Source organism: Anopheles maculipalpis, chromosome 3RL, assembly GCF_943734695.1.
Source record: "Anopheles maculipalpis chromosome 3RL, idAnoMacuDA_375_x, whole genome shotgun sequence".
In the NCBI taxonomy this organism is placed as follows: domain Eukaryota; kingdom Metazoa; phylum Arthropoda; class Insecta; order Diptera; family Culicidae; genus Anopheles; species Anopheles maculipalpis.
Genome location: NC_064872.1, coordinates 11,820,796 through 11,845,644, shown reverse-complemented (window position 1 = coordinate 11,845,644; position 24,849 = coordinate 11,820,796). Strand labels below are relative to the sequence as shown.

The window sequence follows — 24,849 nt, the reverse complement described above, 5'->3', positions numbered from 1 at the left end:
GTTGCCGTTGCGCCATATGCATTACATTTGGATGAATATTTGAGAGTGACGATAAAGCTCCCTACATTTGTCACTTAGCAAAGGATATTTGTTTTAAATAAAACATGAAAAATGTCAGTTTATTGGTCACCGAAACTCCATTCCTTATGAAGTTATAGCGTACAAAGAACTTCAATGAACTTGGTTGAAGTACACCAATTATTTTTATAGAAAATCAAAACGTCATTATTTCGATATTTGCGTCTCCAATAAAACATATCCTGACCGAAATTTACAAGAAATATAATTTAAACATTTTTTTCCCTTACATCGTTTCCCTTTTTCCAAACTATAACGCTAGCGTCATCTTGTGGTCGGTGTCAAAAGCACGATCCACCATCTTCAACGCCATAAATCTTCCGAATGAACCCCCGGTACGTCCTGACAGCCGTAGACGATCCCTTCATCCCTTCATAATCTCACACCGTGGAAAGTTTTTTTTTTTTCAACCATTACTCACCCCGAGTCCTCTTGTGAGCCGGCCAAACTAGACGAACCTGTTACGACCCCGTCAAAAAAACGGACCGTACTTGATCAATCCGAGAATCAACCTCGAAACACGACGCCCAGCTTCTGTGCGAAAATCCAACGTGCACAATGTACACGCATCAAAAAGGCAAACGCTATCGGAGGGGGGGATTTTTCTACGTTCCCTTCCTTTGGTGAGTTATGCGTGTTTATGTGTGTTTCGTTTCGGGGTGGAAGCTTTAGAGAAAGAGATAGAGAGGAACAGCGCTGACGAGAACATGGAAACGTGACGAGGCTGTGGTTGGAAAAATTCAAGATAGTATAATAAGAAGAGAAAACAGAAACATGTAGCAACAACATTCAACCCGAAGTTATGGCAAGATGGAAAGTAACACGGGCCATTAAAAATATGACATACGGTGAATAGCGTCATAAAAAAGGGCGGAAAGATGGCGATGGCGGTGGCGAGGCGCACTGATGTGGCGCTGCTGTGTGATAACAGAAATCTAATGAGCATCATTTCTTATTTATTCCGCTTGACATGATTTGAATTTGTTGTTGCTCTTTTTTTACACCAAATTTAAGGCCACAATTGAAAGTTGCTTCATAATGTGCAAGTGTCCCAGGGAAGGACAGAATGAATCATTGTTTTCTAATAGGAAAAGCTGTCAGCTTTTGAGCAAGAGTTAAATAAATTCCACAACTTACCACTGCAAACGCCTTTTAAATCGTGCCGATAATCCCTGCCACTATCAGATAATTTCAAACGCTACATTTACATTGTTTTGCAGTGGAAATTTACACTGTACTCAGACTAGGTATGATGGGCGAAAATTCGTAAAATAAATTACCTCTTTTGAATGTGTAACCGTTGTAGCAGTTTTCCGCATCGTCTCCGAAAAATACGGCTGATGAGAAATTCTCTCGAGAAGAATCATTTACACAAATCCAGAGATCGGCAAAAAACGGAGCTACGGAAAAATCAAACAAACGCAAGCAAATCGCAAACGTATTTCGTTCGGTGCTGGGGCCTCACATCCTTTGCGACTAGAATGAAATAGTAAATAGAAGTGAACGAAAAAAAAAAAGCAGTAGGAACCGTATTTCGAAGGCCAACGCTAGAAAGAGTGCGATTGATATGGGCTGGTGTTTGTGCACGAGCTAGCATTTTGGTGTGCTGTGTATGTGCGTCCTGGGCGCTTCTGTCCTACGGTATTCCGAAGCCGAACGGTCCTGATAGCGGCTCAAAGCGATAGCGAGACTTTTGTTGCTCCTGCCCGGCGCATGCTATCGCTTTGACGAGCGACGGACAGAATCGAAGACAGCCCGAGCCAGGCAAAAGGTATGTACGTCTCCTGCGCACCAGTGGCCCGTCGCCGAAAGCGTGGAGCCACGTGGAGAAATTGGAAGCACGAAGAGCGTTTGGTAGATAGGAAAGGGAGCGCAAGATTCGCCTTTCGGCAGAAAACCGAGCGAATAGGGACGATGCTGTGCCGTAAAGGTGCGTAATGACGTTCGCCGTCAAGTCGACGGAGCGCATCCTGACATCGATTAGACATAAACGTGTCACTGTGAAGGCTGGCACGGACGCCTTTTTTGACGTGCCGCAGGGCTTCCGGCGCACCCCATGCCTGGTTTTTTTTGCCAACGACAGAAATTAAGCGCAAGGAGAAGCGCCCGGGCACAGACACACCGAAAGCCCGCAACACCCGTGGCGAGAGATACAACTACAGATGTAGTTCCGGGTATACCGGTACCGAGCAAGGGACAGCATCGATACAAGACGCCCGTGATATGTCGGGGCACGATGAGGACGGCGGTCGATACACTGACGCTTATGTACTACTCTTGCGAGGCGACCGAATCTGGTAGGGCGAGGGACATTTGATAAGATGCCAAACACTGACGAACGCAGGCACGGAATGGTTGGAAAGCGCGGAGAAAACTGTTGGGAAAACTTTTGAACACTTGCGTGGATGTGCCCACACACACACACACACACAGGCAGGCATGTTGGATTTTGAGCGAAAGAAATGAATTTTCTTAAATTTTCCCTTTTTTTTGCTTACGGCGTTTTCCAAATTTGTGACTTTTAGTGTTTCGTGGTGCTGTTTTTTGCTCTTCTTTTAGATTTTTCCACACGGTGTAACAAACTCCATTAGTTGAAGAACAGTAAAAAGAAGCGTAACGCGGGATCATGGAAAAGTGATGTAGAATTTTCACGCAATGCCAAAATGGATCGTTCCGACGGTTTGGTTTGATTGAAAGTTTTTCGCTGATGGAAGGCTACCATGCTAATGCTGAACAATGCTTTGAAGCAGAAATGTTTCTTCGTGACGTTATCCCCGCACAAAAGAGTTGGGGCATTTGTTTTCGTGCTGAATAACTATTTGAATATTGCTAATGCACGTCATCATCTATTAAGCATAAGTTCAACAAACTATACAGGCTGTACTTCAAACTTATTTACTTTTCCAATTGTTTTTATTTTTGACTAAGGAACTCAGGAACGATTGGACGATTCGAGTGTTGATGTTAAAATGACTGTTTTTCAACTAAATTGTTTAAATATTTCTGCAGACAATGTTAAGGTTTTCACAACAATGCTAAATTTAATACAAAAATTACATAAATTATTCAAAAAATCATCATTCTGGATCTTCATTTTCATAATTTCACCATATTCCCAACGATTGCAGCATCAGAGTTTCCTCCTCCTTCATGGAAAACAGTTGGCAACGATTGATGAATCCCACGGGAGCTAAAATTATTCATTACTCTCGATATTATATCGTCAATTTGTCAGTACCGGTGTATCGTTCGCCTTTTCGTACACATCATGCTCCGAAGGCCCGAAAATACTGTACACTTTACAGGTATCTCTCTGCAAGCGCATCCCACGAAGAGTCGTAACGCTGACGGTATCTCGTAGGCGAAACATCAAATCTGCAACCAACAAGGCAAGGATGCAAACAGAGCGCACAGGAAATAGGCCGTTCTCCGGTGTTTTGATTTAAATCTGCCGTTAAATGGCGTAAATTGGTTGACTCATACCGGAACGTACCGGCTGAGCTACATCAGTGTGCGGTGCGAACCGGGCGAGGGTTGACTATGTTGAAGACCGGCAGTACATTTAGAAAGGACGAAGAGTATCCACTTCTCCAGAGATTTGGCGTTGCTTTTCGGACAAGTTTAGGGCGATGCGTGCACTATGCAATGTAGCGCAGGTCAAAATATTTTATTTGGGCTCACATTGAACCGGTCAAAATGTGATTGCCAGGAGGAATTCTAGGAGGATTGATGGACAGTGTTGGTGAATCTGAATTGGAATGAACAAAACAATATTAAAATATAAAAAATATACAAATTATTTCAATCCAAACACAACCCTTTATTGAATAACAGTTTTGCGAAATAACATGAAGTAGCTAGGTGTGAAAGATACATTTTTAAATAAATTAATCAATTTATCGTTTGAAAAAATAACACGATAGGTTGCAAGCTTTCCAAACGACACTACCATGATTCCGTGTGAACTATAGTTCCCTCATCAAAATGTGTTAAACGTTAGCCTGTAGTTCATATTTTGTCCGACGCATCTTGTTGCTTAAATGCCCGTACATCCTTTCAGTAATGTTCTACTTAACACTTGTTCACGTGCTTCCCGTACCGTTACGGGGCCACAGCCCACACCACAAATAATGCGCCAAGTGTATCCGGACGCATAAACAATCAGCTCGCTAGTGTACGCAGATATCTTCCGAACGAACCACGTGAGCCTTACGTACGCGACCGGTGTTGTCCACTGGCATCCACTGGCAAACTGTGAGAACCTTGGCCGGCCAAACTCAATCTCAACATGTGTGTAGACCGTTGTAGTCAGCGTTAGAGCAATATGCATTTGCCACACCGTCTCGTCATGCACGCGGAGCCACTGTGGCTCGTCTACGATGACTCCCCGTTTGGACCACGTTCGCATCAGTTCGAAAGCTCACGAGACCAGCCCGCAACGAGCAGGAGGAAGCATTTATCTTCAGCTAAACACGCTAATACGACGACAAAACATACATGTACTTCCGGCCTTTGAAGAGGCGTACCACCGGCCAGGTACGGTGGTGGGTATCCTTGCGAATTGTGAACCGTGCGCCGTTGGCACATATTCTCCACCGTGTGTGAACACTACCCTAAATGTTCGATGCTGTTGGAGAAAATCGCTTGAACTTTCCTGTACGGAAAGCCTCCACACGGTTGGCGTCGGTCAGTAATTTTTGGGGGTACGAGCCGTAGTCATTTTCGGCGCTAGAGCTCTTGCACCGTTTGGCGTACGGCACGGGATCGCGCATTCCGTCGCGTTACGGACATTACGGTGTGCACGTTACGGCTTGCGGTATTTGTGGCTAATAACCGCAGGAATTTGAAGCGCGAACCATTAAATCAGAGCGAGTTATGAGAGTACTTTAAATAGCAATTGTTATATCCTGTGTTTATTGGAGCCTCCAGCCTTAGCGCTCGTCCAGGCTGACAGGAAAGGTTTCGTACTATTTTTGTAGACAAATCATTCTGATTGGTTAATCTTACGCTTGACTTGTGTAGATTTTCTGTTTTTTCTTGAATCTGATGATTAACTGGTTAACTTTATTTTTTAAGGATTTTGAATATTAATGTCCTCGTTCCAGCAACCAGAACTGGCTTCTCACGATATCACGCATGAACGTTTACTCGTTACAAGCTCGGTATGCTGACGACTTCGTCCCTAGGGTCAATTAGATTCATCCGGCCACTGGATCCTGGTACCAACCAGATTCACCATGCAACCAACGGGATTCGTGGTCATCAACACAAGTCCTTGGTTGGAAGTAGCGTGTTCGGATGTAACAATTCCTATTGGTCGAACGAAAACTTCTTGTCCATTTGGGTGCTTGACACAAGATCCGCTATCGTCAAAGTATGTTGGTCCAACAACGATATCAGTATCTACCATTACCATTCCATACCTCCTTTTCCTAACCTTCCACACCATAATACAACCCTACATCTTAACACTACACCAGCCGCACACAAGATTGTCAACCGAAGCTGGACACTATTGGCAGAAAGCGGCAACGAATCGTCCAGCATGGGTCCAGCATAGAGCGCATGTTGGGCAAAGTTTTAGCTACTCAGTCGAACCGGAAAGAGTCCCTGGGACAAAATTTAAGAGACCTCAGGGACAATTTTATTGTTTTCAATATCCGGCAAATCAGATCCCACATCCAGCATGTGGCCGTGTGCGCCGAGCTGAACGTTCCAACGCCAATTCGTTAATTCGAGCAACTAACAAGACACGAAAGTGTTGGAAATGAATAACATTTAACAAAAATAGTTTGATACATTTCTTCATTCTCTATTTAATTGTTAGCAAATAATTGTTTGAAAAATTAATCATTCTATGTATTAATTTCATTTGATTATATGTTATTTATTTATTTACGATTGATTATTACGGTCCAGTGCCGTATTGTCTTTGATTATATGTTGTTCTTTTCAAAACATTGTATGACCTCCATTTGATCGCATATATTACATTTCTTTTCGATCTTTTTGAATAATGTTTTGTTTTGTTAATGTTATTTGACTATAAAATCAAAGTCTTCTTCTTCTTGGCTGAACGACCTGCTAGGCCAACCCGGGCCCGGAATTTTTTCTCAAAAAAAAGTCTTGCAAAACGGAAAAAATCGAAGTTTGTGCTCATTTTTACGGATCAAAACTTTTATTTTCAATTCATACTTATTTGCAAAAAAACCGAGAAAAAGGACAACATTTTTAGTAAGTTCACTTGGCTGCCACAAACGGGTCCTATTCGCTTATCCATACAAAGTGTCTGATTATCGAGATTGTTCCAATCTCTTAGAACATTAAGAGTAGTCATTTTTCTTCCCCATTTCCTCTGTGTTAACAGCAGCTCAGACGGCGCATTACTGTAACCACAATTGTAAAACATTATGCACGATCGTTTTTGGCGCAAACTTTGCTCCGAAAAAGGCACACTGAGAGTCCATGTGTAGAGCTGCATCATTGTGCTGCTACGACTTAATCATGAGTTATTAACAGCTTATGAAATTTATGATCTTTTTGCAATCTTTTGCCCATGCTCTGGGTAACCCATTCGTACAACATGCTGCTTCATCCATTGTGTGACCATCGTTTCCGTTGTTACTATTTTGCATGATGATGAATTTTCACTTCGGCACTCGTACGGGGACATGTTAGTGCATCATTTGTAACTTTTGATATGTTGCTATATGGTAAAATTACATTCCCACTCATACAAACAGCCAAAGGGAGCGAATCATCCCCGGCCAACCGATATGCCGATCGCACCAATGTTCGTTTTTCGCATTGCCGGCGAAATGGACTGTCCGAATAGTTGTTTGATCGAGTGTGCCGCTACCCGGTACACGGCAACCTTGGCTGGTGTGTAATTAGATATATTTATTAATGTTTCCACAGGAGTATAGCCTTCATGGACACTTGCCTATGCACCGGTAAAATCCCGAAACGGGTTCCTGGAAAGTTACACACTCAGGCTGTTCCGAACGTATAAAACTCTGCCGTGCTGGACCTAAGAGACTTCCCCGGTCCGAATGTTGCGCCCTCCCCGTGGAAGAAAACTTCCATACATGATGTCGTTCACTGATGAGGGATGACCATTTCTCGCTCGCTGGCTCGAATTCCGCCATCAGCCTCTCCGCAGTGTCCGCTACGACTGATGCGACCTTATACAAAGACAGTCGAACGAAATGAAAGCGTGCGTGGTCTGGTTTCTGGGACTCCCCCGAAAAGAGTTACTACCGATGTTTTAATACACAGCCGCAGTTTGATAACAGTAGCACCGGAAGAGAAGATTTTACCGCTGATAATGTTGTTAAAATATCAGAAAGCCATGATTTATCTAATGCAATGTTTTTTTCAAGTACAACTCTATTGCATAATAAATGAATTTTGAAACCTAAGTGAGTTTTAGATTTATTTTTCGAGATTTTTTGAATCCTGCTCGTCAGTGTGAACATGCGAACCGGATGCTAAAATTTTGCCCACCACTGTTCGCAAATGGTGTGAAGATAGTAAGTTTTGCCTATAGCTCCTGCTGGCCATGTCTATGTGTACATAAATTTGTGTAATAACCATGTGATATATCAAACAGAATTTATTCCAACAATTAGACAACAACTTTGCCCATTCATCAAAATAAGGATTTCAGTTTTATGACCGTAACAAGCTCTAGATGGCAGTATAATCATCCTCCTCAGGGATCATAACATTCAGCAAAGCTTCCTCCGACCGGTAGCCACCCGACCGGGTGGGGCAGGTGGTCAGTTAGAAGGTGGTTGCTCTTTGCACCGTGCATGGACAACCCGAGGAATGTTACGGAGGCTCTCACTCTCTTTCTCTCTCTCTCTCCCTACCTCTCGAACCGATAGGGCAGTATGTTAAAAGATATCGCTTGTACGGCACTGTCCCTTCCAGTGGTGGTCACACACGCCTCACACGTGAACGTTTCCCTGAGTGAACAATGTTTTAGCGTGTAACCAGTGGCTTCTTTGTCAGTTCCTGCCCATCCCGCACCCACCTGCCGATGGTTCCCTTTCAATCCTTTAATGTGTTAGTCCTTTTGTTGTTCTGCCACAACCAGCCCCCGGTCCTCCGCACCTTACCACATTAGCGCCACAGTAAGTGCTGGAATGTTGGAGCCTCCCGAGGAAAGTTCCTTGTCTTCCGTGTCTAAATTTTCGATTCCGACCAGCTCAGCTCAGGGTAATGGATTCGTTTTCCCCATAAGTTCCTCCTAATTTCTCTCGTTCGCCGTGCTCCGCCGCAGCGATCTACCAGCGAGCTTGCATGAACGGGACACACCGGGGAACCACTCGGTTTCCATCGATTCAACTACTATCCTATCATCTTCTACCGTCATCGTCATGTTTTCTCAACCCGGACAGAGACTGATATTTTATCTCTGTAAAACAACGAACCGAACTTGTCCAAATGCGGTGACGTTGTTGGGCAAACTGTGTGAGGCACTTTGTAGCATGGACCTGGCAAATGTTTCCCCCAAGAAAACATTCACTGTGGCAGGGCAACAGCCAATGTGAGGGTCCACGAGACGATGGGAGACAATAAATGTTTTCACATGATATATTTATCAGAAAGTTCTTTATCACCTTCTCGGGCGCTGCACACATACACACCGATACCGCTCATACATTAGCTTCGGTGCAGAATGATTCACCCGGGCTTTCCGACCCACACGAGGGACTTGCTCTACAAACCGTAACCAACCACGGATGCACATCGTACCTTTCTTCGGCATAATGAACCTCGCTTCGCCCCTTTTGCTATGCAAAGCATAACGGCGTAGGACTCACCTATAATGCAACTCTCAAGGCACCCCGATTCGATCCGTTGGACCGTTGGTCGTCGTCATCGTCGTCATCGTTCGACTGTCACCGTGCATGGGCTGGCTCCATATGAAGCCTGTTGGTGCTTTGGGGTCGCTTCTTAAATGTTCGCTTATGTCTAAAGTTTGATTTACTTCCTGTTTTCGCAGGTCGTGGATCGTAACGGTGCTGTGTCAAAGGCGCGACCGCAAACTTCGCACACGCACTCAGTGCCCGCCCAGTCGTTACATCGCGGTAGCATATCCCCACTTAGCCACACTGCGGCAGAATGCTCAACGAAGAGGACACCGAGCTGGATGACACTCATCTCTGCATTAAGTGTGGTAGTACCGTGGAGGGAATTGAAAATTACATCAAGCACCGTAAGGTAAATTGCGCACAGCCGGCCAAATCTTCAGGTGGCACCGATGAAGCGAGTGCTGCTGGAGCGAATGCCGATCAGGCAACCGTAGCACTGCGCGTCGAAACGGCATCAACGACGGAACCGGCACCCTATGGGACGTTCGACTTTACCGAAACAATCAAGGAACCGGAGCACCATAAGAAAGTACCGGGCTATGACTATCATAACTACGAGCTGGAGCCTCATCATCATCATCATCACCATACTGACCCGGAGCATCATCGGTCGGATGGTTCGAAGGCAACCGACTACAAGAACGAGGTGAATTACGAGTACGAGTTGGGAGCGGATCTGTTCTTTTCGTCGCTTGAGCTCCAGAGCAGCAGCAAGCAGAAGACAACAACCACCCAACCGGGTGTCAGTACCGGCAGTGGCGGGGTGGTCGGTGGAGGATGCAGTCCTGCCACAAAGATAGCGCTGTTGCAGTCTAGACCGAAGACCCGCAAATTTACCACATCCCTCGTCACGCCGCTCGAACCGGATCAGCAGCAGCAGCAGCAACAACAGCAGCAACACCATCAGCTACCGGACGACTGGCTGGCGACACCGAACGAGTCCGATAAGCTTATGAAAGCTGTCAGCGATATCAGTGGTCACAAAAAGGTGGAACTGTATCCGATATTCCATCAGGAATCTCCAGACCCATCGGACGACGACAGCGAGGACGAGGAGGACTACAATGCACCGCCGCGCACCCATACCGGTGGCAAGTGGAAACCGGAAAACCGTCCATCACCGAACGTACTGCGCAGTACGTCTCACTGGCGCCACTGGCCACCGGAATCACCGCTGGACAAGTCCATCGAGCACGAGGAGGAAGACGATAGTTTGAAGAGCTTCTCGCCGCCGCCCGGTCACACCAAAGGTAAGTGGGTTCCCGGGTCGAAGATTACGCGTCTCGAGTACAAACCAAGCCACGAGCCGGTGAAAAGCTACGAGGACAATTACTGGTGCAGTATTTGCAACCGCCGGTTGGCCTCCCGGTTTGTGTACGAGCGACATCTTAAATCAAATCTGCACCTTAAACGGGCCCAGGAGGAATTTGAGCTGGAACGTGCCATCAAGCCGCCGCTCTACGCTAATGAACTATCGAAGCAGTTACGGGACCAACCGTGCACCGAGCGCACTGGCACCGTTGCTCAAGCGGTCGACGAAGTGACCACCGCCAGTCAATTAACCGATTCGCTGACAAAGGTGAAACGCAAACGCAAATGCTACTACACCAAGTGCGTCGTCTGTCAGACGCGTCTGCCGACGCATCTGCTCGGGAAACACTTGATATCCCGTTACCATTACCGGCGGATGTTAAATCACCCGGAGCAGTGCTTTGACGTTGTGCTGAAAAACATGCACCGCATCGTGCTGCAGTCCCCGTTCCAGTGTCAGCCGTGCAAGTTTTACGCGAATAATGAGGTCTACTTTATGGAACACTGGCGTTCGCCGGAGCACGAGGCGCGCGTTGCATCGAGCGGCAAGTTTTGGTGCAGTTTCTGCAAGTTTGAGTGTGAGGGAAACTTTCAAATGACCGAACATCTGCTCGGCGCGAGTCACCGTGAGGTGATCGCCGTCATCAATCGCTCGGTACCGATCATCATTCGCAAGATCACACGCATCCGGTGCCATTGCTGCGAGCAAGAGTTTCGATACAACGCCGAACTTCGCCAGCACCAGCGTCACTGTACGGCGGTGAGCGAGGAAACGATTGAGGAGGTGCGTGCTAAGGTGCAGAACACCTTCACCTGCGAGCTGTGTAGCGCAACCTTCCCGAACAGGATACGATTGCTGCAGCATGGTCAGAAATTACACAGGTTGGCAAACTATTACTGCTCAATTTGTGAATGCTCGTTCGAAACGGCACACGACTCGATGCAGCATCGTCGCACCTCGAAGCACAAAGTAATGTCGGCAAGAAAAAATCGAAAATCGAGCCTCGCTCCAAAGACATGCTCGATTTGTGAAGAAAAATTGCCGGATGTATTGGAGCTAAAGCAACACATTGCCAGCAACCACCCGGAAGTGAAGTACAGGTGAGAAACTTGAAGGAATACATTCAGGAATGGATTTGGAAATTTAAAGACGATAGATGAGTCTTTTTTTTAACTTATCGGCAGCATTGATATTTAGAGGTTCAATTATTTCGATTTCGTTGTAAGATTTACCAAAAGAAAAACAGTCCCTTCATAATTCATTGCTCAAGAATATCTCAAACGCTCAGATAGAATGACCAATTTCTCGGCTCATTTCCTAAACCTAGCGCTCCAAACCACTCAGGGCACGATTTTTTTCTCGCCCCGTTCCTTTCCGATTCCATAACATTCACTCATCTATTAATTTTTCCTGTTCTTCCAGCTGTCCTCAATGTGGCGAATGTTTCGTCCTAGCACAAGAACTCGGTAGACACGTACGTGACAAAAATTGTACATTTTTCAATTCCTCCACCGTGCCAGCGTCGCCGTCAACGTCCTCGGCGCTCTTCGTGCCGTACACAGCGCCGGAAGTGCTCACGATTCCGGCACCGTCCACATCCACGTCGACACCGACGACGACGACGACGACACATCAGCTCACTGGTGCACTCCCGGCAATAGTCCCACAGGCGGAAACTTCACCATCATCAGCAACCCGGCCGCATCTTTCGGGCACAAATTCAATTATCTCAAATGATTCAATTAAAGTAAATATGAATGATCGTAAACTAGGCAAGGAGACACATCTGTATTCTTCCACGGTGGCACCGTTCCGTGAGACATCAACGGACCGAGAGTCGGGTGCCGAACCCGAATCGTCCACGGATGATGCGGACGGGACGCCGCTGCCGGGCTCAGCTGACGAGCCCAGAAAAGGTTGGTTGGTACATATTTCACCAGTTTTTATTTTGCCGGCGCCCTACGGATGCGGGTTTTAAGCTGAAATGGAAATCAGCTTTATCAAGGCGGAGCGCAGAGTTTTGCACGAGCCTGGAGAAAAGAACAACTTTTCCTCGGTTAAATCTGGCCTCTTCTGGCACGGTGTGTTGTGATGCTAACCCGTTTCCGTTTTGTATACACACGTTTTTGTGGATGACTAATCCGTTGCATCTGGCCGCTAGTAAAGCGCGGTGATGGGCAGCTAAATAATTGTACTGTCCAAAGTTTGAACTACGATGGAACGAGTTGTGGACCATCGGTTGAGATAGCAAAGCTGTTCAAATTGTGGAAGGGATTTTGTTTTCACTTAAATTACACAAAACTAAACATTGTTTTTGATTGAGGAAAATAATCTGTAGGAAGTTTACGAATGAAATATGGAGTATTGTATTCAATAATACTGCTTGAGATTCCACGAAGGTCCTCTTCTTTTGACATACACTTTTTTATTATTATTCTGATAATCTAGTAGCAGCCCCGGTATTTACACGTCAGGACAGGAATTCAAATCCTATACGGACCGTTCCCCCGTAGTTCTTTTTTATGCCTTAACGACTTCTTCTATAGGTCACGTCGGCCATCTTTAATGGCTTCCTAGAATTGCCGATGCCACGTAGTTGTAAAGTCAGTCCCGCACTACGTGGGAACGGGTCCGGATGAGATGTTACCCCCGATCCTACCGTGTGAAGACCCAACCACCGAACTGCCCTAACTACGTGGTGTCAGTAGGTCTAGCAAGGCAATTGATGAACTCCGTTACCTCCTAGGAAGTAGTTACGTCAAAAAGAAGAATATATTGAATTATGTCACTTGCTTCAAAAGTTTCAAGATTTCAACATCTCAAAAAATTGAATGCAAATTATGTTTTTGAATTCTTTTACTATCAGTCTTTCTAGGTGTGTTACCAGACTTCTTCGAATTTACTATTTAGGTTCTTGGGTACTAGAAATTAGAAATATTTATCCTTAAAAGGATTCTGAAGGAAAATCATCTTAAATTTATTTTTAGAGTTGTAATCATTTTTAAATTACATATTTTATAGCTTTACAATATTTTTTTTTTTTTTGGGCATCAATAATTAAGTTTCGCGTTCCAAATAATATCAAATATTAAGTAAATAATGAATAATGTCAAATGTAAAACCACAAACTGTGAATGAGGTCTTCTAGATTCATCCAAACAGCTTGCTATCACAAAACCTCATCATTGATCAGTTCCCACTTTTACTGAGCAAATCACGCACCCGCACCCTAATACCTACCCCATCTGTCACCGTTTCTTTTCATGCCTCTCTTTTCATGGTACAAAAAATCTCATCAAATCACGTCAGAACTGGCGGCCGCTGTACAAACAGTTGATATGATGGAAAATTATTCACCCGCCAACCGTGCCCAACCGTTTACCAACCCAGCGTCAGCGACCACACCATCCTACCGGATTAAATTGGAATCGTTCAGTTCGGCACTTTCGTCCAGCGCTCCCACGGCACGGCACCGCCAACCGGGCGCACCGGCATCGACAGTGGTATCAAACACGGATTGCGATAATATTGTTGCCGCACGGAGCCCGCAAGCGTCAGCAGAAATCTTTTTCGCCATGGCTAATAATGCGTCCGAAAATAATACTGTTTACGTTGATGAAATTGTTGGCACCATCGGCGAGGACGGTTCGGTCGTTTGCTGGCAGTGTAAAATATGCCCATTCAGGTATTTGTTACGAGCCCCGCCTCGCTTCCCCCGCCTGGCCGTGAGCCGTGAGATTGGTGTGAAAAAGCCAACGGAAAATTCGAACCCACCCACGAACCCTCCACCAGCTCCACCAGGCCAGATGGCTGGCACACGATCGGAGAGAGGAAAATTCGAAAGTGCTCACACCCAGTAGAAAATGTATTTGAAAAGCGGCACCGGGCAGCTTTCAAGGGAAGCCTTCTACCCGCAGCTTTCCGATTATGGCTTAGTGTTCTGCTCGATGTTCTTTTCCTTTTCTGTTGTTTGATCCTTTTCCCTCTGGCGACGAGTATGCGAACCCTCCCCCCGGTGATTGTCCTTTTTGGCGAGTGAGTCAAATGATCCGGATGAGTGTCCGGAGTGTGTTTACCTGTTTGCTTATTTGTTGCTGTCCTTGCTAATTTTCCATTTTCCATCCTGTCCCTCCATCCAATACGATACTCCTTCTCCCCCGCCCGACATCTTTTGATCGCTGGTGCGTTTTAGTGTGCGAACATTTCCATTCCAGTACCCCCTCGATACCAAAGTATGCCTGTGTGTGTGCGTATCGGCCGACAGGATCGAGGAAACTTAAAACATTCACACGCACGTCACTGACCAAGTCGGTCGGACAATTCAATGGGGATAGAGACAGAGCCACCGTTCGAAAAACATGATACTGCTGCTGGTTTGGAGGTGGTTTCGGATGGGGACGAGTAAATGACGCTTTTTCAACCTTCATTAAAATTTTCTCATTTCATTTATTTTGTCCCTTTTCCCACCCCCACTCGTCTACCGTTCTCTTTTTTTTATATCTGCAACACAACAACGACACACTGCTCCCCGCTCCACCACACAGAACCTCCTCGCAAGCTGAATTTCTGTTTCATGAAATTTTGCACTCATCAAAGTTGGATGACAAAGCAAAGTCATCCCCATCGGGGTCGTCCACGCCGGGGAAAGGGCGGTGTCCCAAAATCACCTGCCCGCTGTGTGGGAAAGCATTCTCGAAGGCGTCCCTTCGCTGCCATCTGCGCCAACACACCGACGAGCGTCTGTTTCCGTGTGCCCACTGTCCGATGGCATTCACGCGCAAGGCCAATCTCAAAAATCACATTGATAACATTCACCAGCAGCAGCGGCGGAAGCGTAATCGCACGGAGGACGGGAACAAAGGTGAAGGAAACTCGAGTGCGCTGGCCACCGAAACGGCGGGACCATCCCGTCGGGCTATCTGTACTAGCTGCGGCAAATCGTTCGCCAATCGGTGAGTATAGTTTTTGCGTTGTAATTGTTGTGCTTGCCCCGATTATGTACCATCCCTTTCCCGGGAGCCAAAACCGGACGCATTTTGATCTAATTTATGACCCGCTGGGAAATATCGAAATAGTTAAATATTTAGCAGTTTCTTTCTGCACGATTTTCATACCGCTGGTTGGTTCGGATAGAGCCGAAATGGTCACAGTCGAAATCTAGTGCTTTTCCACAGTGTTTGTGTGAGCGAGAGAGTGTAAAAGGGGGAAGTGAAAATGGGTGGCGATTCTGCCACCCGGATTGCTAATGTGTTCCGCTAGTGTCGTTGTCTTGAGATAGGTGAATTTATCGAAATCGGCTCTTCCGGTTCCTCGCCAAACAATGCAGGCGATATCGATGCTGGGGCTCTGCTAAGCATTTATGAAATTAATTCACCATCAATTAGGTCCGTTGTTGCTTGTAGCGGTTGTTAAATTCGGTACAAAAATGTAAACAAAATCTCATCGGTACCAACAACAACCAGCCAGCAGTCTCGTGTCTTCTACACCGAGCCAATCGTCTTCCCATTTCGGTTCAGCAATAAAATCCTACCTCTTTTTTGGGGTTCAGATGTTTGGGGTTCGGAGAAATATGATATCACCCTTGTAAATGCATATTTTGTCCTGAAAATGATGCCTGCGGAAAGGATGAATAGCCGGCCGGAGATGTCTCACCCGAAATAGGGTGCAATTAAGCCTTGGAAGGGATTGCGAAAATGACACCACCTTCCGTCACTGAAACGTACGCTCACCACAATCGCAACCCATACAGAAACGTACGCTCGTATGGCATAAGAAAAACGGAACCACCACTCCGGAGGGAGGAGGGTTTACTCATCCAAACCGTCGCTCTTTGGCACATGTTCTGTTTGACAAATGTTTACATAAGCGAGCGCGATGCTAGCGGCGCCTTTCGGAATAATTATGTACGGGGAGAAAGAATAGAAGTGTAATGACGATAAAACTGATAACTTTATGTGACCAACGCCCGGGTGAGCAGTTGACGATGACGATGGCCCCCTGGTTTGGGAAGAAGGACATGCTGACATGTAGCAACCGGCAACCATCAACCAGCAACCAACCTCCGTCAACATCGGCCTGAAGATAACAGCTTCGTATGGATGGGATGGGCATTCAGTCTTACCAACAAAACACACAACTGGTGTCACAAATTTAGCAGGACATTCTGAGCTCAGCACCGTAGGATGACTACCGGTCATGTAAATTCCTACAAAATGTGGATGTCTCCCTAGCAAACACACACACTTACATGTGTACCTTCCATGTGGAAACATCACAAGAACGTCTACACTTTTGGTGTAAATAATTAAATATTTTTATATCCTTGCACAGTACTTTACGAGTGTTTAGATAAGACGACCGCTTGGATCGGGATGTTTTATAGCAAACATCCATCGGTATCGGTGCCCGTTCGGGGGGTGGACTTGCATCAAAGAGCAAATGGTTAGCAAAACCAAACACACGAGACGCATGTCACGTCACAGATTTAGCTCTCGAGGACATTTTGTGAGTAGGACTTCACCTTGAATGACACTGCTGTCGTCTGGATACGACGCGTTCTTAAAAACCAACAGCAACCTGCTGGTAACTAAAGAGAACCAACTTCGAAACGAGCAAGCAATGGCTGCAGGCGAAAGATGTCCGAGGGAAAAATGGATGCCAAGATACGTACGGTCACCGTACCGGGGCGGGTGCTTTCTTCTGGACAATCCTTCTCGCATGTCGACGAGATAATTCAGCAATTATCCTTCCCAAAAGCTGCTATAGGTTGAGCCTTAAGTTGAGCAAATGAGACAATATCCTACGTTTTCTTTCCGTTTTTGGCATTGCGGCACACCAATGGAAGGCAGCAAATGCGGGGAACTAATTCATGAATCGGACATCAAGATCACTTAACCGTGTGAGGGTTTTCCACGACCACCGTGGCCAGTAGCCGGCCCCAACGTTAGGCATAACACGGTCGGCTGAACAGTCGGTGAAATTCCAGTAAGAACAAATCGGTAAAAGATTCATTGTGAATGGTTACGTTGGATGTTAGACCCCGTTGTCGCAATCCCACGTTCGGCGATTTTGCACAGGTGCCAGGTGCAAAGCAAGAAGCATAAAGACTCACCGGGCTAATCCGTGTCGCACGGAACACACATTACGCAGAAAGGGAAGAGAGAGAGAAAAAGAAAGGTGAATATGTCCACCAGCGTAAAGCAATGAGCCAAAAGCCAACACAGTGTGACCGGTAGTACCATCACCAGAAGCGCATCTTTCGCGCCCATTATTGCACACCGCCGCCATTAACGTACACCGGGGCGCGATTAGTGACCCGGTCGTGATTGGTAACACGGGGCAAACTGGGCACAGATGTCGGGCAACAGTCAAATGAACCAGAAAAGTCCTTCACATCTACAAACAGCGCCACACACACACACATTACGCAGCGATAAAATGCAAAGTTAATTACAGAAATCCTAACGTAATTTGTGAAAATAGCTACTTGAGTTGATAGATTTATAGAAACAAAATGCAGGGCAAAACAACAACAGCATAGAAAGAAAAAAACCCATCCACAAACACACATTTATATATTGGCTTGGTTTCTCGGCTACAGTTTTTTCGTTCCATCTTTGTTTTAACAATTGTGGATACGCTTAGTTTTCCGCTTCCTGCTTCGCGACAAGATTCCTTCGCCGTACGAGCAAGTGCTTCGCCAAATGGCGCAGGAATATAGTACCAATTAATGTCATGTGTAATCTAAAGACAAACCAAACAAATAAGGTACATCCGGAGAAGCTATCGGTAATTGGTATACCTTCGACATCGTTTTGTATGTGATTCAGTTAAACGTAAATGGTTTTGCGATGTTTTGACGGTACGGCTTTTGCCACCCAACGAGGGCATTGGTGAGCGTGTACTATTTCGTTTAACTTGTGATTCAGTTTTTTATGGTTAGGAATCTTGTGTTATTTGCTAATTACCAAGCAACTTTGTGGATATTAAAGGATATTTACGCATGGAAAAAATGTCTCTGACACCTAAAACACTATAAAATACTACTAAAAATATGTCACAGCTTTACTAGTTGGTTTGAGTTTGCAAATAAATTTCACCCAACTCCCCTCAAACGGTCGACCTCCAACGGGTCGTTACGGGTGTCGTATACTTGAAGTTGATACCGCCCTAAGCTCACACTGGCGCTCGTCAGGACCGACGTGAAGCAACCGGCGAGCGAAACTATGCGCGAATGTCCCGTCATTTGTGACTGCCCGGAACGATGACGACACTGACGCCGGCCAGCCGGGCTACCCATGTACCGAAGTTCATCACGGTCCCCTTCTTAATTGGTGCGATGTTACGAAGGGGGGGGGGGGGGGAGGGATCGGACAAATAACTCCCACCGTAACACAGAACGGCGGCGGCGGCCCAATTGGCGCATAAACATAACAGCACATAAACTGACGACCCGAGGAACCACTTTTACGCTTGCACACCATCACGGTGCAAGCCATTTGCAAAACGGCACCCAGGACGAACCCAGGGAGCCGCATCATTTTTGTGTGATCAGGTCTGCACGGTACGCGCACGGTCGTCGGCATAAAGTTGGCGAGCGTGTTGGTTTAGGGCTGGGAAAGGGAACTTTCGTTCGTCCTACCAGGCCCGAAACGAGTGCACCCGTAACCGTAACATCGTAACAGATGGGATATTCCGTCCCCACAGTCACTTAGCCACGTACCCGCGCGGACTGGATGTACGCGTATTAATATGACAAGCCTCGGTAATATACACGGCACCCGACGCATATATTCACGAGTCCTTGTAACCGTTGTCAATATGGTTAGTTGTAAGATTTACTAGTCACTTTCTCCATGCTCGTGAGCTAATCGTAACCGTAAGCACGAGGCATTAGTCCTGGGGTCCATCAAAATGTGCCATAATGGGCTTTTAGCGCTCGCGGACTGTAGTTCGTTTGGTCATTATCGGTGATAGTCTCTTTAGAAGTTTAATAGCTTCAACGAGATTCAATGCAGTTTTTAACTATTTGCACACAGGTATGTGTATGTGTGTATGGAACCATAATTTAACAAAGTTCTGTAATAACTTCTTCTCACAACACCATTGTCATTAGGGGTAAATAATACCCGTAAATTTAACGAATAAATTTCTGGCAACACATGAAACGCTAAATTGTGCTTTACACTCCGCGTGCGGCTAATTTACCTCGTCGTGCATCTTGCGGCTCCGTACGCGATGGGAAGATTTAATTACATATTCATACACCGTACTGGTTTTCACGCACCTTTTTTTGGAAGCAAAAAGGTTTCGTTGCTCGTGCGGCCGAATGATACTGTCGCAAAGAAAAGTCGCCCAACGAAACGGTCCTCGTAAAGGGGATAATTCGATTGAGTTTTGATGATTTGCCTGTAATATCCTGTACACCTACAAGTTTTACCCTTCCCCCAGTGTGGTTTGATACGCGCTACAAAAAGGTACACCAAATAATGGTAGGAAATGAGCTTAAGTCCCTAGAAACATTTCGTGTAATTTATGAGTAAAACACCGCCAGCCAGTAAAAGAGCTGCCGAGGTGTAAAAAAAGTAACATTACAAACACACACACACACATCCGACTCGAACATCCTTCTTGCGCTTCACCAGTGTCTAAAGGCTCAATAGGTAGGTGAGAGAACAATTTACAAACATCCCTAACACGACCTCGAGGACGACAACGACGACGGAGAGGCCTCGCTTTTGCAGCGCAACACACCAGACTAGGACAGATCCGCAGAAACCGCTACAATGCCAATTCATCTAAATACCGATGCTCGTTTACATTACCCCTGGCCGGCAAAATACAACAAATACAGCCTGCCCCGCAACGGAGGCACACTCTACCCGTCTGCCCGGTTTTATGCAATGTCCAGCATCTCCAGGATTCCGGTCGCACATCCGGGGAGCACATGTAGGAAAAGATTAAAATTATTTTCCAGAGGACAACACCTCGGAATAATGGAGAGTTCTTACCTTCGGCGTTCCGCCGTTGCACGCTTCCCCGCTACAAATGACCGCGGGTTACCAATCCTTTTTCTTTCCGAACCATGTGCACTAGCGGCCGTACCGTACTCTTCCCATGCATCGGCACCTTCCGGGACCGGTGAAACAAACCTGGTTCGTTGTTGACCCGCGCCGAATACCCCATTAAGCATAAGTATAAATCTAAATAGCAAATAAATTATGAAGATTTTCGTTTTATTTGTTTTGAGGTAAAATGGTAGACTGTCCACATGGATTCGCCGAGTCCACATTGCTGGCTAGAGCCAGCGCAAACGTAAAACAAAACACTGAGCGGAAAGTGCAACGGAGGCTTTTAGTGCTGCTTTTCGATAGAAAGGAAATGGTAATACTTTGAGGTTCGTACAGGAAGGCTTTACATTTTTTTTTATGGTGGCCTGAATACAGTACGATACTGGGGTAATGATCAAGTGAAAAATATCTGTTTGTGGATTAGTTTAATTAATAACTGATATGCTTTTTTTACCCTCCTTTTTTCGTACTGAGCAAGATCTCAGAAGAGAATAATAGTTATTAGTGAAAGCTTTTATATTTTTAACAAAGTATTTCATATTGAAAATATACCTAAAATATTTCAAATTCATAACATGATTTCCCGTTAACATCATGTGAGGCGATCCAGTGGTATTGCGACAGCGGCGCCGGTCTTTACACGGCAAGACAGCGGTTGAAATCCCATTGGTACTTGTTTCTCCTGACTATTCAACAACTGACTATCCTGAGAACTGACTATTCAACAAAGTGGTGCTTCTGAAAAATCCCGTAAGCCATTCAATAGCGTGACTTACATGAAATCTACTTCTCAAAGACCTGATTGATGTCTTTGAGCCAAGAAACAGAAGAAAAGGACTCTGGTTTGGATGTTTAAAACAATTTATTTATTTATTTTGATATTCAACAAACATTGTGAGCTTTTTTAAAGGACTCTCACATGCTAAAAATATCTGCCTTTAGCATGAAAATTGATGTAGAAAAACTTATCCAACTCTTCATGGATACTGTTCAGTGTTGGTGTTGTAACTACACTAACAAAAGCACCAAAGACCACCCGGAATCATACCCTAACATGAATTGCTTTGTTTTTGAATACTTTTTTTTATTTCCTCTGGTCCATCTATGGATAATGTTCGTCGCTTGTTTGTTTTGGATTTCAATGTTTTTTATTTTTTGTTGTTGCCTCGCCACACTCTAGTTTCTGTACGGGAAATTCTTTTTGTGTATAATTACAGTGAACGGCAATAAACAAGTTGTAGGCATTCTATTTGCCTCGGTTCTCGTAAATGGACAGCTATGTGAAAAATAAAACACTTTCCTAGCGCTTTAGCTTGTGCCCGCGTCCCAGCAGCAGCGCCCTCCAGCAACGTGGAGATTGAGCACCATCTTTGCAGCACCACGAGCCTCTCCATGCTCTTTGTTCGCCAACAAATAACCGCCCCAACCAGGCTGAAGGTGTTGTGACTGGGAAAAACTTTCGACCCACCACATTAGGTCTTCCGTTGCTGCAAGAGTTTGCCCAAAAACCTCAATGCTTTGTACTGTCCGGATGTAAACCTACCACTGCCGTAACGAGTAGGTACTTTGTTTTATTTTAGCTGGAGGTTTCTGCCGTCGTTTGGGGCATCCGTTGAATATTTGCAATAGAATCCCGTCGACCAACACGGCACCGTCGCTGCGTGTCACACACATTATCCACCGTAAACGGTCACCACCGAAAATGACCAAAAATGATTCCAGAACCCATTATACGGCACAAGGTTCGGTCAAGCGTACGTATATCGGTTTCGTAAATCGTTCGGTATGTCTTCCCCTTTGCTTTTCCGGCGCCAGGTGCCAGGTGAACGGAGCGTAAGAAGCGTTGTCGTTTGAGAAAAGTCATCCACGGAATGCAAGAATCCATCCAGCGATCAGACGGGTGCAAATGCATACTTTTTTTATGTGCCTGTGTCATTATGATGCTACGCTTGGCAGGGACGTACTAGAAGCAGACGCTGACGACATACACGCTAGGTGCTAGCATTTTTGGTCAACCAAATAGCGAAGCATTTCTGCTCAATCCAAATAGATGAAATAGCTAAATGACCGCGGTTTGCAAAGGATTCGCTCACCACAGCCGCTATAAACTCTCATTTTATTTTCACGCAAAGTCCTTCAGAAACCACCGTTTCCTTTAGATGCTTAGCCTTAGGCACTCGGAAAGAGTTTTGTGGAAAAGAGTAACGGTTTGGTAAATTTTAACATTCGCATTGCATTCCTTCCAACACATCCAACGCACGATGTGATTGGTCATTTGATGTTCGGTGATTCGAAGCAACGGAGAAATGCCAAACCGTCAAAATACGAACGAATCATAGCCATAATCGTTGCTTTTAATTTCTTTCATCCAGTTGAACGCATCCTAGAACCTTTATTTATTTTGTTGTCATCCAGCTTGACTCCATTCAATCGTTGTTTCGACACAAAAAGAATTAAAACACAGCTCAGGGCTTGCATCTCAGAGATTGGGAAGCTTTTTATTGGCTCGGTTCGTACGATCATGGTCGGCTTATTTTATAGCATACTTCCACCTGCATTCAAGGTAGCAGTAAATGGTGACCATATCTACTAGAAGTGAGCTAGTGAAACCTTCCAAGGCAATTATTTTCTTATTTTTTTGGAACAAAAACCAATTCACACACACAAAAAAATCTCCAGAATTTGCAGACTGCCCGATTCACCGTTGCATTGTGTACGGTTGGTGTCGTTTCGATTTTGATAGGCGAAAAAATATTCCTTATTTCGGTTGACCAGACCATAAATGTCTATAAATATTTGCTCCGAAATCCACCGTACATACGGTAGGTCATCTGCTGTCTTGGCTCTTTGCCGGTACGCTGACCGGTCCTTTCTTCTGCAGGTGATAATAATATATTTTCTACAGCCAGGGACTACACAAGCTTTGCTTTTTTATCGTAACTCTCGTTTAAGCAAGGGCGACGCAAACAAACAAAAAAAAAGCAGTCTTTCACCATCTACACCCTACAGCTCCAGAAAAGGATTCGCTAAGACTATTGCGAATTCCAGAAATTCGAGAGAAATCCAGCCTGCGGTATTCGAACCCCACCCGCTTGTAGTTTCCCCACACACCTGGTGCTTGCATACACGGACGGATCGCTGTTTTATGAACCCCCGTGCCAAGACTGCATTTTGTATTTTATGGCGCACTTTGTCGGCGGCCTCGCAAACGATTGAATACACTTTTATCTGCCCAACGTGCAACGCCACCGTTACATGATTTACGGTCATGGGCGTCTAAACATCCTTCGCTGCAGGCGGTGGTCAAAGATCCCGCAGTTTAGAGTTGGCTTTCCGGAATAGATTTCTTTCCTTTTGCCAAAGGGTGTGTGAAAAATGTGTGACCACATACACATAAGGGGTTGAGGAGATAGCTAAGCAAAAAAAAAAAAGGAACCAGAAATCCTCCATCGGAAGTGCAGAAGTATTTCAACGTACATTCCTACCATGGTCATGTCCGAATCCGTTTGACGTATCCTTCCTTGGACGGTTTTTTGAGAGCGGAAATGGATCCTTCGTTGAATTGCTATAGAGACACACACACACACAAACACCAGGCACGTTCCCATCCACCAACGCAGCGATGTACGAAGGTCTGATGTGCGATGAGACCATAAATTCCATTTCACATATCATCGTACCGACGACGCATCGCAAGGGAGTTTGAGCTTTATCGAAAAACGATTTATAAACGACAATCCACCGGAGTGTTGCAGGCTTGGGGGATGGGAGTCCAAATGACGATCCCATCTCAAACTGTGCCGATCACTAAAGCAAGGGTTCTCCCATCACCGCTAAACTACCTTTATAAATCTTCCCGATATCCTGCCAAACCAACAGTGGCGCTCGGCTGCTTTGAGCCAAACCCGTAACGCATCTTTCCCAAAACATTGGTGCACCGTCTGTCAGCAGTGCAAACATCCTTGACTTTGTCTCTCACTCACAAGCAGCACCACCCACTGAATGGTTGTCATGGTGGCACTCCAACGATCCGGAAACATCCACCAGGCTCATGAGCATAGGATCCGCTTCCTACTCCCTGGTGCTCCCTTGTCGGATGTGGTAATGAAGTGTGCACAGGAAGTATTTACCACCCACTCGGTACCCTGTGGTCGTGGTGCACATTTCCGAGTGATTGGCGCTCGGTTCGATGATCCATGGAAAAGTGTGTCCCCATTCATTGGGAAACAAATCATTCTTATCGTTACCTTGCCAAAGAAATGGCATCGCAATGTAAGCGCTGCACGGAATGCGCACACGGCGCTGCCTATGCCGAAACGGTGGTTTTGAGCTGGCGGTGGATTTTATGGTGGAACGATCGCTATTGATGTCTGATTTTGACATCGTGAGGTTGATTTAAGACACTCGTTTGATGGTGTTTCGGCGTGCTACGATAACGATTGATTAAGGGTACAAACGTAGCGCCGTTCGTCTGCATCTGTATGGCTGTCGTACAGTTGCCGCAGTA

At 45.6% G+C, this 24,849-nt stretch overlaps 2 protein-coding genes across 2 annotated transcripts in view; one reads left to right on the top strand and one right to left on the bottom strand.

Moving 5' to 3' along the window:
* The window catches only part of LOC126564882 (protein limb expression 1 homolog), a 508,128-nt gene that overhangs the window by 396,206 nt on the left and 87,073 nt on the right, over positions 1-24,849 (bottom strand). The gene's annotated exons all lie outside the window — the stretch shown is intronic.
* Positions 9,190-24,849, top strand: part of LOC126560409 (zinc finger protein 335) — a 33,244-nt gene continuing 17,584 nt past the window's right edge. The window contains exons 1-4 of the mRNA XM_050216369.1: positions 9,190-11,372; positions 11,695-12,188; positions 13,582-13,957; positions 14,817-15,224. Of these exons, the coding sequence (XP_050072326.1) occupies positions 9,211-11,372; positions 11,695-12,188; positions 13,582-13,957; positions 14,817-15,224 (3,440 nt within the window). The 5' untranslated portion in view covers positions 9,190-9,210. The remainder of the gene's footprint in view (positions 11,373-11,694; positions 12,189-13,581; positions 13,958-14,816; positions 15,225-24,849) is intronic.